The sequence below is a fragment of the Chlorocebus sabaeus genome, chromosome 14 (assembly GCF_047675955.1).
Source record: "Chlorocebus sabaeus isolate Y175 chromosome 14, mChlSab1.0.hap1, whole genome shotgun sequence".
NCBI classification, from domain to species: domain Eukaryota; kingdom Metazoa; phylum Chordata; class Mammalia; order Primates; family Cercopithecidae; genus Chlorocebus; species Chlorocebus sabaeus.
The window spans coordinates 98330376-98346960 of record NC_132917.1 but is presented as its reverse complement, the minus strand read 5'-3'; the positions used below and the strand labels follow the sequence as shown (position 1 = coordinate 98346960).

General features: G+C 50.6%; 1 protein-coding gene across 2 annotated transcripts in view; it reads left to right on the top strand.

Moving 5' to 3' along the window:
* Positions 1-8807: 8807 nt before the first annotated feature.
* The window catches only part of FAM178B (family with sequence similarity 178 member B), a 98039-nt gene continuing 90261 nt past the window's right edge, over positions 8808-16585 (top strand). The window contains exons 1-4 of one of the 2 annotated variants that reach the window (XM_073023234.1): positions 8808-8915; positions 8961-9077; positions 10126-10187; positions 13262-13369. In XM_073023234.1, coding sequence (XP_072879335.1) covers positions 8808-8915; positions 8961-9077; positions 10126-10187; positions 13262-13369 — 395 coding nt within the window. The remainder of the gene's footprint in view (positions 8916-8960; positions 9078-10125; positions 10188-13261; positions 13370-16585) is intronic. The other variant, XM_073023235.1, reaches the window with a different exon arrangement.

Below are 16585 nucleotides of genomic sequence, written 5' to 3'. Positions count from 1 at the left end.
GAGTCCAAAGCGGGAGGATCACTTGAGCTCAGGAGTTCTAAACCAGCCTGGGCAACATGGTGAAACCCTGTCTCTACCAAAAATACAAAAAGTACCTGGGCATGGTGGTGTGTGCCTGTAATCCCAGCTACTCAGGAAGCCGAGGCATGAGAATTGCTTAAAACTGGGAGGCGGAGGTTGCAGTAAGCCAAGACTGCGCCACTGCACTCCAGCCTGGGTGACAGAGAGAGACTCTGTCTCAAAAAAACAAACAAAAAAACCCCACAAGGAGACGCTGTTACACACTGACTAGAATGGCAAACATTTAAGATACTGGCAATCCCAAGTGTTGACAAGGGTGGAATAGGAGAACTCTGACATGTGGCTAGTAGGAGGATAAATTCATTCTACCACTTTTAAAACTGTTTAGCCGTATGTACCGTAATGGACGTGCCTATTCCCTGTGACCCACCAATTTGACACGTAGGTACATTCTCAACGAAATGTATGTGACTCAGTGCAGTCCCAACTCACATCAGTCAGAATGGCTGTTACTCAAAAGTCAAAAAATAGCAAATGTTGGCGAGGATGCAGAGAAAAGGAAACACTTAAACACAGTTGGTGGGAATGTAAATTCGTCCAACCTTTATGTGAAACAGTATGGAGATTTTTCAAAGAAATAAAAATAGAGCTACCATTCAACCCACCAATCCCACTACCGGGTGTCTTCCTGAAGGAAGGCAAATTGTGATATCAAAACGACACTTGCCCTCGTATTTATCCCAGCACTAGTCACCATAGCAAAGTTATGGAATCAACCTAAGTGTCCGTCAACAGATGACTGGATAAAGAAAATGTGATATAGGACGGGTGCAGTGACTCACGCCTGTAACTCCAGCACTTTGGAAGGCCAAGGCGGGCAGATTACTTGAGGTCAGGAGTTTGAGACCAGCTTGGCCAACATGATGAAACCCTGTCTCTACTAATAAAGTACAGAAATTGAGGTTGCAGTGAGTTGAGATCGTACCACTGCACTCTAGTCTGGATGACAGAGCGAGACTCTGTCTCAAAAAAAAAAAAAAAATGCCTGGGCACAGTGGCTTCACGCCTGTAATCCCAGCACTTTGGGAGGCCGAGGCGGTCGGATCACGAGGTCAGCAGATGGAGACCATCCTGGCCAACATGGTGAAACCCCGTCTCTACTAAAATACAAAAAGTTAGCCGGGTGTGGTGGTGCATGCCTGTAGTCCCAGCTACTCCAGAGGCTGAGGCAGGGGAATCGCTTGAACCCGGGAGGTGGAGGTTGCAGTGAGCCGAGATCACACCACTGTGCTCCAGCCTGGGCGACAGAGCAAGACTCTGTCTCAAAAAAAAAAAGAAAAAAGTGATACGTACACCATAGAATACTTACGCAGCCATAAAAAAGAACGAAATCATATCTCTTGCAGCAACAAGAATGGAGCTGGAGGCCAGTATCCTAGGTGAAATAACTCAGAAAGTCAAATACCACATATTCTCACAAGTGGGAACTCAACGATGGGTACGCCTGGATATACAGAAGGAAGCCACAGACACTGGGGACTCCAGAAGCGGGGAGGTTGAAAGTGGGGGTGAGGATTGAAAAATTACCTGTTGCGTATAATGTTCACTGTTCAGGTGACTGGCACACTAAAAGCCCAAACGTCACCAGTATGCAGTATATTCATGTAACAAACATGCACCTGTACCCTCTGGATCTATTTAAAATAAATGTGTGTGTGATTTTGTGTATGTAAAAGGCAAGGAAGATGATGTTCATAGAAACATTCAAACATGTGGTATGGTGCATGTCAACGTACAGTAGCGCCAAACACCCAATTTTCTGAGAATCCATTCTGCGCCAGGTCATGGCTGAGTCATCTCAGGTGAGGCAACTTCCGTGCACTCAGGTGGGGAGAGAAGAGAACTAAGTCATCAGTGTGGAGGAGACGCACGTGAGGATGAAGAGGAGTAGTTGAGAAGTTGTGTCGTTTTTTTTCCGTTAGCAATGACAGGTTTTCTCCTCTGATGGACTTGAAAGTGCTCCCTCTTGCTGGTCCCCCACCCGCCAGCAATGAACTGCTGAACTTGCAAAAACCCTTGCGGAGTGCCCTGGGCTTCGTGATCTTGAGAAGCCGCCAAAACTGGAACAGCAAAAACTGTCAACGCTTAAGTAGAACAAAGGCCAGTATTATGCGTCCTAAACTTAGTGGGCTCTTACATTGTTAGGATGACACAGAAAGCACTTGTGCTCAGAAAAGAAACTGATCTAAAAAGGAGGAAATATCCCTCCCTCCTTCCCCCTCCCCCACTGCACGCAGCCTTTGCTGTGTGGCATTGTTCTTGGTGCATCAGCAGTTTCTGCTGCTTCTCCTGTTTTATTCTTACCATCCCTGTGGACGTTGCAACACTAAAACCTTTAGTTGGTAGAGTTTTCTCGTCTTTGGCAAATATTCCAGACTCGTTTGAGATCCCCAAATAAAAGTTTGTTTAAAGAGCAATTTTAGGCCCGGCGCGGTGGCTCACGCCTGTAATCCCAACACTTCGGGAGGCTGAGGCGGGCGGATCACCAGGTCAGGAGATCGAGACCATCCTGGCTAACACGGTGAAACCCCGTCTCTACTAAAAATACGAAAAAATTAGCCGAGCGTGGTGGCGGCGCCTGCAGTCCCAGCTACTTGGGAGGCTGAGGCAGGAGAATGGCGTGAACCTGGGAGGCGGAGCTTGCAGTGAGCTGAGATCGCCCCACTGCACTCCAGCCTGGGCGACAGAGCGAGACTCTGTCTCAAACAAAACAAAACAAAAAAAGAGCATTTTTAATTCTTGACCCTCCCTGCCAAAAAAAAAAAAAAAAATTCCCCAAAGGCACTGTGGTTCACATTGACTTTTTCTTTTTTTCTTTTTTTTTTGGAGACAGAGTCTTGCTCTGTCGCCCAGGCCGGAGTGCCTTGATCTCAGCTTACCGCAACCTCCACCTCCTGGGTTCAAGCAATTATCCTACCTCAGACTCCCGAGTAGCTGGGACTACAGGCTCATGCCACCACTCCTGGCTAATTTTTGTATTTTTTTTACTTTTTTTTTTTTTCCGAGACAGAGTCTTACATTGTTGCCCAGGCTGGAGTGCAGTGGCACAATCTCGACTCACTGCAAGCTCCGCCTCCCGAGTTCACGCCATGCTCCTGCCTCAACCTCCCGAGTAACTAGGATTACAGGCACCCACCACCACGCCCGGCTAATTTTTTTGTGCTTTAGTAGAGACGGGGTTTCACTGTGTTAGCCAGGATGGTCTCGATCTCCCGATCTTGTGATCCACCCGCCTCGTTCTCCCAAAGTTTTGGGATTACAGACGTGAGCCACTGTACCCAGCCTTTTTTTTTTTTTTGGAGACAGTCTTGCTCTGTCACTCAGGCTGGAGTGTAGTGGCTCTATCTCGGCTCACTGCCACCTCTGCCTCACAGGTTCAAGCAATTCTCCAGAATAGCTGGGACTACAGGCGCCTACCACCACACCCAGCTAATTTTTGTATTTTTAGTGGAGACGGGGTTTCACCATGTTGGCCAGGCTGGTCTCGAACTCCTGACGTCAGGTGATCCACTCGCCTCGGCCTCCCAAAGTGCTGGGATTACACGCGTGAGCCACTGCGCCTGGCCCACGTTGAGTTTCTCTAGAAGGTTTTATGTATGTATTTATTTTAATTTCTTTTTCTTTTTTTGAAAATGAGTCTCCCTCTGTCCTCCAGGCTGGAGTGCAGTAGGTATGATCTTAGCTCACTGCAGCCTTTGCCTCCCAGGTTCAAGCAATTCTGCCTCAGCCTCCTGGGTAGCTGGGATTACAGGCACCCACCACCACGCCCGGCTTATTTTTTTAATATTTAGTAAAGATGGGGTTTCACCATGTTGGTCAGGCTGGTCTTGAACTCCTGACCTCAAGTGATTCGCCTGCCTTGGCCTCCCAAAGTACTAGGATTACGTGCATGAGCCACACACTCCGCCTAGCCCTGTTTTCGCTTTTTGACTATTACAAATAATGCTACTGTGGATATTTGTGTGCAATATTTTGTGCGGATATTTGTTTTCAGTTCTCTTGGATATTATACCTAGGAATTTTTATTGTGGTCAGGAGATACTATGATTTCAGTGTTTAAGTTTATTAAAAATTGTTTTGGCCGGGCATGGTGGCTCATGCCTGTAATCCCAGCACTTTGGGAGGCCAATGAGGTCAGGAGATTGAGACCATCCTGGCTAACACAGTGAAACCCGTCTCTACTAAAAATATAAAAAATTAGCCGGGCATGGTGGCGGGCACCTGTAGTCCCAACTACTTGGGAGGCTGAGGCAGGAGAATTGCTTGAACCTGGGAGACGGAGGTTGCAGTGAGCTGAGATCGTGCCACTGCACTCCAGCCTGGGTGACAGAGTAACACTGTCTTCCCCTCTGCCGCCAAAAAAAAATAATAATTTTTTTATGGCCTACCGTGTGGTCTGTCCCGAAGATTATTCCATGTGTACTTGGGAAGAATGTGTATTCTGATGTTGTGGGGTAAAGTGTTCTGTTGGTTTATAGCGGTGTTCAATTCCCCTACTTTCGGCCTTCTGTGTAGTTGTTTTATTATTGAAAGTAGGATATTAGATCGGGTGTGGTGGTTCATGCCTGTAATCCCAGCACTTTGGGAGGCCAAGGCAGGCCTTCTGGCACTTGATATTTTTAGACTGTGATTGATGGCAGTTAGCTGAAAGTGGAAAGTGAAATCGATAAGGGGAAACTACGGTACGTTTATTGTAACATGTTTTGAAATGTGTAGATGGGAGATAGAGAGATTTATTAATTGGTACACATATACAGCTTGATAGAATAAATTAGGCTTAGTGTTGGGTAGATTAGTAGGGTGACTATAGCTTACAGTAATCTTTTTCTTTTTTTTTTTTTTTTTGAGACGTAGTCTCGCTCTATTGCCCAGGCTGGAGTGCAGTGGCCAGAGCTCAGCTCACTGCAAGCTCCGCCTCCCGGGTTTACACCGTTCTCCTGCCTCACCCTCCCGAGTAGCTGGGACTACAGGCGCCTGCCACCTCGCCGGGCTAGTTGTTTTGTATTTTTTAGTAGAGATGGGGTTTCACCATGCTAGCCAGGATGGTCTCAATCTCCTGATCTCGTGATCCGCCCGTCTCAGCCTCCCAAAGTGCTGGGATTACAGGCTTGAGCCACCGTGCCCGGCTAGTTTACAGTAATTTATGGTATATTTCAAAATAGCTAGAAGAGAATAATTGGAATGTTTCGAGCAAAAAGACAAGCATTTAAGGCGATAGATATCCCAGTTATGCTGATTTGATCTTTACGAATTGTATAAATTATCACATGTACCCCCAGTAGACCCATATATACATGTGTTATGCATCAATTAAAACAATTTTTGAAAGAAGTATGCATATATTGTGGAATAGCTAAATCCAACTAATTAACATATATATTACTTCACATACTAACCATTTTTTTCTGGCCAGTATACTTAAAATCTACTTTCTTAGCAATTTTCAAGAATACTATACATTACTGTACAATGTATTTAGTATACATAACTGTACATAGTACATAACTATACTTACTATACATGTTATTCTGTCATGTTATACAATAGAACTCTGGAATTCATTCCCCCATCTGTCGGAAATTTTTTATTCTTTGACTGACATCTCTGTTATAGCTTCCTGATGATTGGGTCTGTCTCTTTTTTTTTTTTTTTTTTTGAGAGAGAGTCTCACTCTATCACCCAGGCTGGAGTGCAGTGGCACTGTCTAGGCTCACTGCAACCTCCGCCTCCCGAGTTCCAGCGATTCTCCTGCCTCAGCCTCCCAAGTAGCTGGGATTACAGGCTTATGCCACCAAGCCCAGCTAATTTTTGTGTTTTTGGTAGAGATGGTGTTTCATCATGTTGACCAGGCTGGTCTCGAATTCCTGACTTCAAGTGATCCGTCTGCCTCGGTCTCCCAGAGTTCTGGGATTACAGATGTGAGCCATTGCGCCTGGCTGGTGATTGATTCTTGCGTCAATATATAATATCTTTGTCTCTTGTGCTTTTTGACTTAAAGTTTATTTGTGTGACCTAAAGTCATTTAAGTCTGATATTAGTGTAACTAACCGAGCTCTCTTTTAGTACTGTTTGCATGGAATATCTTTTTGCATACTTGCATTTTCAACCTATTTGTGTCTTTGGATATGAAGTGAGTCTCTGCTAGATACCGTAAGGTAGTTGAATCATGTTTTTTAAATCTATATTGCCAATTTCTGTCTTGATTAGAGAATTTAATCCATTTATATTTAAACCAATTACTGATAAGGAGTGACTTCTGCCATTTTGCTATTTGTTTTCTGTATATTTTTCTTTTTTTTCCATTAATGCCTTCTTTTGTGTTTATTTTCTTGTAGTGTATTGTTTTAATTGCCTCATTTCCTTTTTTTTTTTTTTCTTTGAGACAGAGTTTCACTCTGTTGCCCAGGCTGGAGTGCAGTGGCGTGATTTCAGCTCACTGCAACCTCCGCCTCCCCGGTTCATGCCATTCTCCTGCCTCAACCTCCCGAGTAACTGGAACTACAGGCGCCCGCCACCACACCCGGCTAATTTTTTTTTTTTTAATGGAGACGGGGTTTCACTGTGTTAGCCAAAATGGTCTCCAATCTCCTGACCTCGTGACCCACCCACCTTGGCCTCCCAAAGTGCTGGGATTACGGGTGTGAGCCACCGCGTCCGGCCCCTTTTCTGTATATTTTAAAGTTATTTCCATAGTAATTACCCTGGATATTATAATTTATATCTTTAATTAATGAATTAATTTTGAGACGTAGTTTCACTCTGTTGCCCAGGTTGGAGTAGAGTGGTGTGATCTCGGCTCACTGCAACCTCCGCCTCCTGGGTTCAAGTGATTCTCCTGTCCCAGCCTCCTGAGTAGCTGGGATTACAGGCATGCACCACCATGCCTGGCTAATTTTTTTTGTATTTTTAGTAGAGATGGGGTTTTGCCATGTTGGCCAGGCTGGTCTTGAACTGCTGACCTCAGATGACCCACAATCTTCGGCCTCCCAAAGTGCTGGGATTACAGGCATGAGCCACCACGCCCAGCCTCATTATTGTAAAATTTTAATGTTTTAACTATTTATTGACCATATGTCGTAGTCATGTTGATTTGAATTTCTTTCGCTATTGGATTTGAATCTTGTTGTTTTCTGTAAACTGCTGTGTCCTTTGATCATTAGACACTTTATTAGCCTTTCATCTGTGTTGCAGTTTATCTGAGCCTGGGCCTGATCCAATGGGAGATGTCTCTGTGTGTGGCATGGTCCATCTTGACTGGAGACAGGCAGGCAGTTCCTCCTACCAGAGAACGCTTGTTGGGCCAGCCCCAGGGCCTCTTAAATCACTCATTCATTCAGCAGAAATGCACAGATGCCTCCCGTGGGCCAGGTCTGTGCTGGTGCTTGGGAAATGGCAGGAACCAGACATTCGTGTCCCACACCTTGTGAACAGACAGACTTACAGGGTGGCACCAAGTAAGAAAGATGGGTGGGGCGTCATCTCAGAACATAGCTTTTCTGCTGAGCTGTGCTGGTTTGGTTTGGTTTTTGTTTTTGGGTTTTTTGTTTGTTTGTTTTTGAGACAGAGTCTCGCTCTGTCGCCAGGCTGGCATGCAGTGGCACCATCTCGGCTCACTGCAACCTCTACCTCCCGGGTTCAAGCGATTCTCCTGCCTCAGCCTCCCAAGTAGCTGGGATTACAGGCGCATGCCACTATGACCGTCTAATTTTTTTTTTTTTTTTGGTATTTTAGTAGAGATGGGGTTTCACTATGTTGCCCAGGCTGGTCTTGACCTCCTGAGCTCAGGCAATCCGCTCGCCTCGGCCTCCCAAAGTGCTAGAATTACAGGTGTGCGCCACCGCGCCCAGTTGTGGTTTTAATTTTGTATGGGTTTAGAAAAATGTTGATGTTGGCTGGGTGCCATGGCGCGTGTCTGTAGTCCCAGCTACTCGGGAGGCTGAGACAGGAGAATCACTTGAACCCTAGAGGTGGAGGTTGCAGTAAGCCAAGATCGCGCCACTGCACTCCAGCCTGGGCGACAGAGTGAGACTCCATCTCAAAAAAAAATAATAATAAATTTGATGTCCTCATATTTGCCCATCATGTCCGTGAAATGAGAAGTCAGATTGTTCGCTCCATGTCAACAACTCGACCTTGGTGGGATCAGGAGGCCCAGTCCTCAGGGCGGACCTGGAGAAGGAATCCCTCTTGAGCACAGTGGGCCCAGGCCCTCCTCTCTGGGAAGCACAGGGTTTAGAACCTTTAGCTTTCTTCTGGAGGTTCACCTCCCCTGACAGACACTTCCTTCCAGAACAGATGTCCCACTGCTTGCAGATGGCTGAGCCCCAGGAGACAGTGCTAGCACTTCCTCCGAGAGAAGGTAGGCGTCTCTCACCTGCACAGGTAAATCCTCACTGAGGTTTGGGGGCAAGAGGAAATGGAGAGCCCATGGCAGAAGGATTTCCCTTGCATCCTTCCCACAGCAACCCCAAGTTGTTCTCTCACCCATTTGCTCCTCTCCTTACCCAGTGTGGCTTGACGCCTGGGACGGTGGCAGGTGGGCAGGGGGACCACAGTATTCTGTCCTGTTTGCAGGGGTGCAGGCAGCCGCCACCATGCCCATCCCCCTGTCCAGCCTGGAGGATGGCTTGTCAGACCATCCCCTAGACCAGGGGCCCCGCTGCCCTGCCCGGCGGCCCTGCAGCCCTGCCTCGGCTCCAGCTCCTACATCGCCAAAGAAGCCCAAGATGCAGGCACCCGGGGACACGTTTCCCACCGACTGGAGCCCCCCGCCCGTGGAGTTCCTCAACCCAACGGTGCTGCAGGCCGGTCGGGAGGCCCCAGCCCAGAGGTGGGTGGGTGTGTCGGGCCCCCAGGGCCTGAGGAGACTGGCCGGTGAGCTGCCCGAGGAGTCGGAGCAGGAACACCTGGACTTGGACCCGAAGAGGGGCCTGGCCTTACCGGAGAAGCTGTTCTGGAACATGGCAGGCCCGAGCCAGCAGGCTGCAGCCCCAGAGGTGAGCCTGTGTCCACCCTTGGCCTTTCCTCCTTGGCTACCCATCTTTAGCCACCCCTTTATAGTTACCCCAGGCCACCCCCTCCTCAGCCATGCCCCAGCTGCCCTTCCTCAGCCACTTCCCCTTGACCATCCCCCCTCAGCCCTTGGGCCTTCATAGCTGGAAGCACAGGCCCCCAAGGCCAGGATGCACCTCGCCCTGTGTCTCCACCCGTAACTTCTGCTGACAGATGGCTTCGGGTGGCACCAAATTTGATGCCACTGCATGGGTCCCCTTGAGGCTTTCATGGCTGAGGTTAGGGTGATGGCCCCGGAGCAAGGAGGGCTCTCAGAGCTGAGCTCTGGGCTTGGTTGTCCGCAGAGACTCAAGCCGACTCTGGTCCAGTGGATGGGGAGTCCTAAATGAAACTTCGGTGATGAACTTCAAATTGGGAGTAAGCTCCTGCTGCTCTGTAGACCACGGGGCGTTTACAGGCCGTGGATGGAGAACACTTACTCTAAGAATGGGCTTCAGCCGTTTATAACAGCCTGAGAGAGAGAAGGGAGAGGGGGACAGAGGGAGGGAGAAAAGGAGAGAGGGAGGGAGAGGAGAGGGAGGGAGAGGAGGAGAGGGCAATGGGGAGGGGCACAATGGGGAAGGGGACGGGGAGAGCAGCTCTTTGGCTTTGGTAGGGAATGATGTCAGATGATTGAGATGGAAGAGTGTGGTGCAGGATAGAGCCTGGTGCACGACAGGCTGTGTGGTGGGGTGTGCTGGCACCGGCGATGCGGTACTGTTTGCTGTCTCTGTGCGAAGTGTCTCTGAAAGCACACGAGGAATGCCCGTCCCATAGGCACCTGTGGGGAGGGAACAGGTGGCTGGGGGTGGGGCAGGGAGACATTTTACCCTGCGCCTTTATACTTTCTGATTTTTTAATCACGTGAACATAGTATTTTTTCAGAAAAGCAAACAAAATAAATAAAGGCTTAATATAGTTTTTTAAAAAATTTTTTTCCCCTCTATCTTTGTCCTTCTCTGTCGTCCTTATTCCCACGTCCTGTTTCTCCAGTTATCCTGGAGGGTCTCAGGAAGCTACTTCAACAATCTGGACTACTTACTGCAGGAGAAGAGGTGAGCACAGGGCGCGGCCTGTCATCGGGTGCTTGTTCTGCAGGGTTCGCAGCAGTCCCGGGACTCACTGCAGAGTCTGGTCAGAGGGCGGCAGCCTCCCACCCAGACTCAGCCTGACCTGTGTGCTCTGATCAGTAACAGGCATGGGGGACGGTCGCCAGGGCAGGGGGTGACATCACCAAGGCAGAGAGCCCCCAGACTCCTACCATAAACAGAGCCCTCCTTCTGGGTCCCCTCTCCACTTTGGCTCCATTCTGCCCAACTCCTGCCAGTCCTAGGGTGTCTCCTCCCACTCAAGGGTTACGTGAGAGGGAAGTGGAAAAGCAGACCGCTTTGTGGCTTAGGGTTACAGCCTGGCTGTGGCTGGAGGGTCATGCTGGGCAGACGGGACTTCCTAACATTTCTGCTGCCACCTTCTTCCCCAACACGCAGGCCTGCTTTGCCCATTTTCCCATCCACTCTGAGTTTCACACTTGCCTTCTCCCCACATATTAGCTTCTAACTAGCTCTCTCCCTGTCTGCCCTAAGTGGTTTCCAAAGACAGCGCTGAAGGCAGCAGTCACCTCTGATGAGATTGGAAATCCCTAGGGAGGTACAGGTGGCTGGAGACTGACAGGGGTCGTCTTCATGGGGGCACGCTATTCGATGGCACGTGAGCAGGTTGTTCACACTTCCTAAGTCTGTCCTGTCCTGTTGTTGTGTCGTGTTGTTTTTGTTCAGTGCATGTCCATTGTGTTTGCAGAAGTGTGGGTGGGGGCAATGCCACTCGGGAACACCCAGCTCTCCTGGTGGGAGGACTGATGCCCTCTCTTTTGACCCTCCTCAGAGTTCCCAGTCCTGTTGGCAGGGAGCTCCTTATGCACTGGGATGAGTTATTCTTCAGTCCGTTCCTGCCCCTCTGCCCCGCCATGGAGTCATGTCATCTGCCTCTGCTGTGTAGCCGCTCTGGGCTCCTCCGACCCAGGGACTTGCGTTGTTTAGCTCCTTCACCTCAGTAGATTTTCTCCCATTAGATTGTACGTTAGGGAAGGGACCATGCCTATAGATTTCCATGGTGCCCAGCATGGTGATGTACATTTAGTAGACGCTTGAAATTATTGGCAGGGAAATGATCAGCTGGGGCCTCCTCGTGCCTGCTTGTTGGTGTGTCTGGCATGGGGAGGGTCCTGCTCTGTGCTGGTCAGCTCGGGCTGCTGTGACAGGATGGCACACACTGGGGCTTAAACAACAGTTATTTCTCCCAGTTCTGGTGGCCGGCAGCCCAGGATTGAGGTTCCGGTCAGTCGGTTCCTGGTGAGGGCTCTCTTTCTTGCTTCTTGCTGTGTCCTCTCACGTGGCAGAGAGAGCACAAGCTGTCCGGTGTCTCTTCTTTCAAGGACGCTAATCCTGTGGGATCAGGGCCCATCCTATGACCTCATTTTACCTTAATTACTTTCTTACTCCAAATACATCTACACTGGGGTGAGGGCTTCAACATAGGGATTCTGGGAAGACAGACATTCAGTCCCCAGCACGCTGTGTGCTATGCCGTGCCAGGCTCTGGATAGTGGAGCTGACGGTGCAGCCTCTGCTTCCCTGGCAATTTAGCGTCATGATCTCATACTCCCCACACTGTCTCATCGCCACGGAGGAGCCCAGAAGAGTGACACCTAACTTGGAGTCGGAAAAGGCTCCCAGATGTGTCCTTGTCACTGAACCTTGCAGGAAAAGTGTGGTTTGGCGGGAGGGGGATGACTGCACATGTAAAGGTGGGTAAGACAGACTGTGCCGGCCAGGACCCACATTCTCAGAGCAGAGGGGTTGGAGGGGCGAGGCAGGAGATGCAGCCGAAAGAAGATGTGCAGGGGGCTGGAGCCTGAGGGGCCTTACTGAACCCAAGGCTGAGTTGTGGGAGAAACTGAAGCAGGCAGAGAGATGTTTTCTCTTGTTTAAGAAAGCGCAGGCTGCATATGGAGAAGGGATGGAAAGGGCAAGAGAGGTACAGTGATGAGGGGCTGAGGGGGCCTGGGATGGGGCCCACAGCCAGGAGGCCCCTGGCAGGAGGGCGATGGGGCTTCTGGTGGGTCTGGTGGCCTGGGTGGTAGACATGGGTCATTGGAGGCGCCCGGTCACATTCAGCTGGAAATCACTCAGTGAATGGCTGGCTAGCAGGATCTGAGCTCACGACAGGCCTGGGGTGGAGAGAAAATGTTAGAGAACTGAGGAGCCATGGGCACAGCCAGGATGGGCACCTGGAGGGGCCAGACAGGGACTGAGGAGGCTCCCAGGGCGCTCTCCACAGCCTGGGCGCGAGGACAAGGAAGGCTGCGTTGGTTTGCAGGGCGGGAGGAGGGTGAGGGTCGGGGCTCTGGCTAGGTAACAGGTGTGTGGGGCCTATTGTGGGAGCCAGTGGAAAGAGGAAGTGAGGCACACAGGGGCTAGTGGTGGAAAACAGAGCCCCAGGAGCCAGGCGGGAAGGGTAAGGAGAGAAAGGGAACGAGTCGGAGCAGAGGACTGCCCTAAGTGCCTGCAGTCAGGCCGTGCAGGTGTCGGGGATGCTGAACAGCCAGGGCACGAGCTCTTTCCTGGTCACGTGGCTGAGGAGCAGCAGGGCTAGCACTCGGCCTTGGTGCGTTAAAAAACAGTGAAGCCGAGTGCTTGCCTGCTGTCCCTTGAGAGGCTGAGGTGGGCAGTCGTTTGAGCCCAGTCATTTGAGGCTGTCGTACACTTTGGTCACATCTATTATAAAGCCGCTGCACTCTGGCCTAGGCAACACAGTGATGTCTGGTATCAAAAAAAAAAAAAAAAAAAAAAGGGTGCACAAGTAAAGATGCGTTGGGAGTTGTGTGGTGAGAACTGTCTCTTTCTGGCCCACCTGCTCCTCTCTGCTCATCTGGGGAAAGCACAGTCTATGTAACGCAACCCGTCCCCATTGCCTGAAAAATCTGTGTGAGCGGCTTTGCAGGGAGACCAGCCAGGACGGCGCGGCCCTCTGGCCCTGAGGCCTTGCCGCATTGGTGGGAATCCCTGCAGCCCGGTGACTGCACAATGGGGAACAACACTGACCCCCGACTCTGGCCCTCGACTTCCTGTAGGGAACAGACCCTGGAGCAGGAGCGCGAGAGGCTGCTTCTGCAGGAGTGTCTCAATCTCAACTCCTTGGATCTTGATGAAGATGAAGTGCCACTCACACCCGAGCACAGGTGAGGGACAGGGGCCTGGCACCAGCCTCTGAAGGGGAAGGACCGAGGTGCCAGCCCCCCTCTGGTTTTGGACAGAGTTTTGACCAAAATGGTACAGCAATTTGTGTACTATCTGTGAATTCTAAAGCTACCTCCTTAAAGCCATATCCAATCATTGATTCGAGAAATGCCTGATCACCTACTGTGCATCAGGGTCTCATTTGAGCCTTTGCCACACAGGGATCATAAAACACAGCTTGCTCTGCCCCAGTTATCTCCCCAAATTCATGGAACCAGATCTCTTGGGAAAATAACGACACAAAACCACGATCTAAATGAAATCTGCTTTCAAGGGGAGGTTATGGCCATGTGAGATTTTTCATCTTCCCCTGACTGGAGAAGAGAAGGTAGCTCTGAGTGGGGGCCCTGATGTAATTGGGCCATTGGCTGGAGGGAGGGCTGGCTTCATCTCTACCTAGGAGCATCAGAGATGCCCGGGACCACAACCGAATCCGTCTTCAGGGCACGCTGTTCTCCATCTGTCTTGGTCTGTTGGGGCTGCTAGAACAAAGGCCCATAGACTGGTGGCGTCTGAGCCGCTGAAGTCTGTTTCCCACAGTTGTGGAGGCTGGAGGTCCGAGACCCAGGAGCCAGCAGGGTCAGGCCTGGTGAGGGCGCTCTTCCAGGTTGCAGACTGCCTAAGTCTCTGTCCTCACGTGACAGAAAGAGGCAAGAGAGCTCTCTGGGGCCCTTTCGTGAGGGTGCCGATCCCATTCATGAGGCTCCACCCTCGTGCCTCATCACCTCCCAAAGGCCCCACCTCCTAATACCTTCACCCTGGGGGTGAAGATTCAACACGTGTATTTTGGGGAGACACAAATGTAAGCCTGTAACGCCATCCATTCACCCCCTTGTCCATCTGTTCGTTCATCCATTCACCCAGCCGACATTTATTGAGTGCCAACCATGTGCCAGGCTCTGCTGTAGCTTCAGGATGTGGCAAGAACAAAACCAGACAGATCTCTGCCTTCCCGCTGCTTGAGCTTTCCTTCCGGAGACAAGCAGTGAGTAAGATCAGTGAAGCTGAGCCACAAGGCTCCTGAGAAAGGCTAACGCTGGGGTCATAAGGAGTGCTGGGAAGGGTATGGGCTCTGATGATGTGGGCTCTGATGATGAAGGATGTGGGCTCTGGGAAGGGTGTGGACTGTGATGAGAGCTCAGGGAAGGCCTTGTGAGCAGGTGTTTTAAGTAGCACCTCGAGGAAGTGAGAGCCAGTTCCAGGGACCCTGCCGTGGGGGCGCACCTGGTGTGTGGGAGCCTGGAGGAGGGGGCTGGTGGGGGACAGGAGGTGAGGGAGACCAGGTTGGGCACTGGCTCTTGGAGCCTTTCCTCTGAGTGAATCGGACACATGTCTGCAGAGGCCTCTCTGGCTGCTGTGTGTGCTGGAGATAGACCAGTTAGGTGTGGAGGCCAGGGCAGAAGGGAGGGATCAGGAGCAGAGGAGGCCTTGGCGGGAATCCAAAAGTAATGATGGTGCTTGAGGATGGGGTAGACGCTGAAGAGTGGGCAAATTCTGGGTGTGTTTTTAGGGTAGAAATGGCAAGATTTGCTGACAAATGGTTGGAAGGTATAGAGGAGAAAGAGAGGAATCAAAAGGGACCCTGGCAGCTTGGGTCTGAGCAACTTTAAGATTGGAGTTATCTTTAAATAAATTGGGGAGGCTGCGCACAGTGGCTCATGTCTATAATTGCAACACTTTGGGAGGCCGAGGCAGGAGGATTGCTTGGGCCCAGGAGTTTAAGCCCCAGCAACATAGGAAGATCTCGTCTCTCCTAAAACGTTTTTTTAAATTACCCAGATGTGGTGGCACATGCCTGTTTTTCCAGCTACTAGAGAGGCTGAGATAGGAGGATCACTTGAGCCTGGGAGGTTGAGGCTGCAGTGAGCTACGATCGCACCACTGCACCCCAGCCTGAGTGGCACAGCAAGACTTTATCTCTTAAAAAAAAAAAAAAAAAAAATGGCCGGGCGCAGTGGCTCATGCCTGTAATCCCAGCACTTTGGGAGGCCGAGGCGGGTGGATCACAAGGTCAGGAGATCAAGACTGTCCTGGCTAACACAGTGAAACCCCATCTCTACTAAAAATACAAAAAATTAGCCAGGCGCGGTGGCAGGTGCCTGTGGTCCCAGCTACTCGGGAGGCTGAGGCAGGAGAATGGCGTGGGCCTGGGAGGCAGAGCTTGAAGTGAGCTGAGATCGCGCCACTGCACTCCAGCCTGGGCGAGAGCGAGACTCCGTCTCAAAAAAAAAAAAAAAAAAAAGGGGGGGAGACTGAGTGCTCTACACGCGGCAGGTGGGATGGGCTTGGAATCAAGGGTTCATTTGGGGCATCCTAGGGCAAGATCAGGGAGCTACTTGGACACGCAAGCTTGGGAGTCACTGTATACGGGTGACATTTAAAGCCACAAAACCGGGGCCGAGCACGGTGACTCTCGTCTTATAATCCCAGCCCTTTGGGAGGCTGAAACAGGTGAATCACTTGAGCCCAGGAGTTTGAGACCAGCCTGGCCAACATGGTGAAACTCTGAACCCTGTCTATACTAAAAATACAAAAATTAACTGGGCGTGGTGGCGTGTGCCTGTAATCCCAGCTACTAGGGAGGCTGAGGCATGAGAATTACTTGAACCCAAGAGGCAGAGGTTGCAGTGAGCCGAGATCACACCACTGCGCTCCAGCCTGGGCAACAGAGCAAGACCCCATCTCGAAAAAAAAAAAGAAAAAAAATTATCAGAGAAACAAAACAAAACAGCAATATTTTTAGTAGAGACAAAGTTTTGCGACGTTGGCCAGGCTGGTCCTGAACACCTGGGTTCCTGGGCTCAAGTGATCTGCCTGCCTCGGCCTCCCCAAGTGCTGGGATTACAGGCGTGAGCCACCATGCCCAGCCTGATAATCATCTCTTGACTAAATCAAGGATCAGCAAACTTTGTGAAAAGTTTGTAAATAGCAAATATTTTAGGCCTTGAGGACCAGGCGGTCTGTGTCAACTCTGCTGCTGCGGCAGGAGGCTCCTGCAGACGCTGGGTGAAGGCGCATGGCTGTGCTGCAGTGAGCCCTTATTGCAGAAACAGGCCCCACGCAGGACTCGGCCTGCACGGTGTACTTTGCCTGGCCCAAGTCAGAAGGACCCCTGCCTCCTGACTCTTGCCAGTTTTTACGGTGAAAGTTTGGGAATG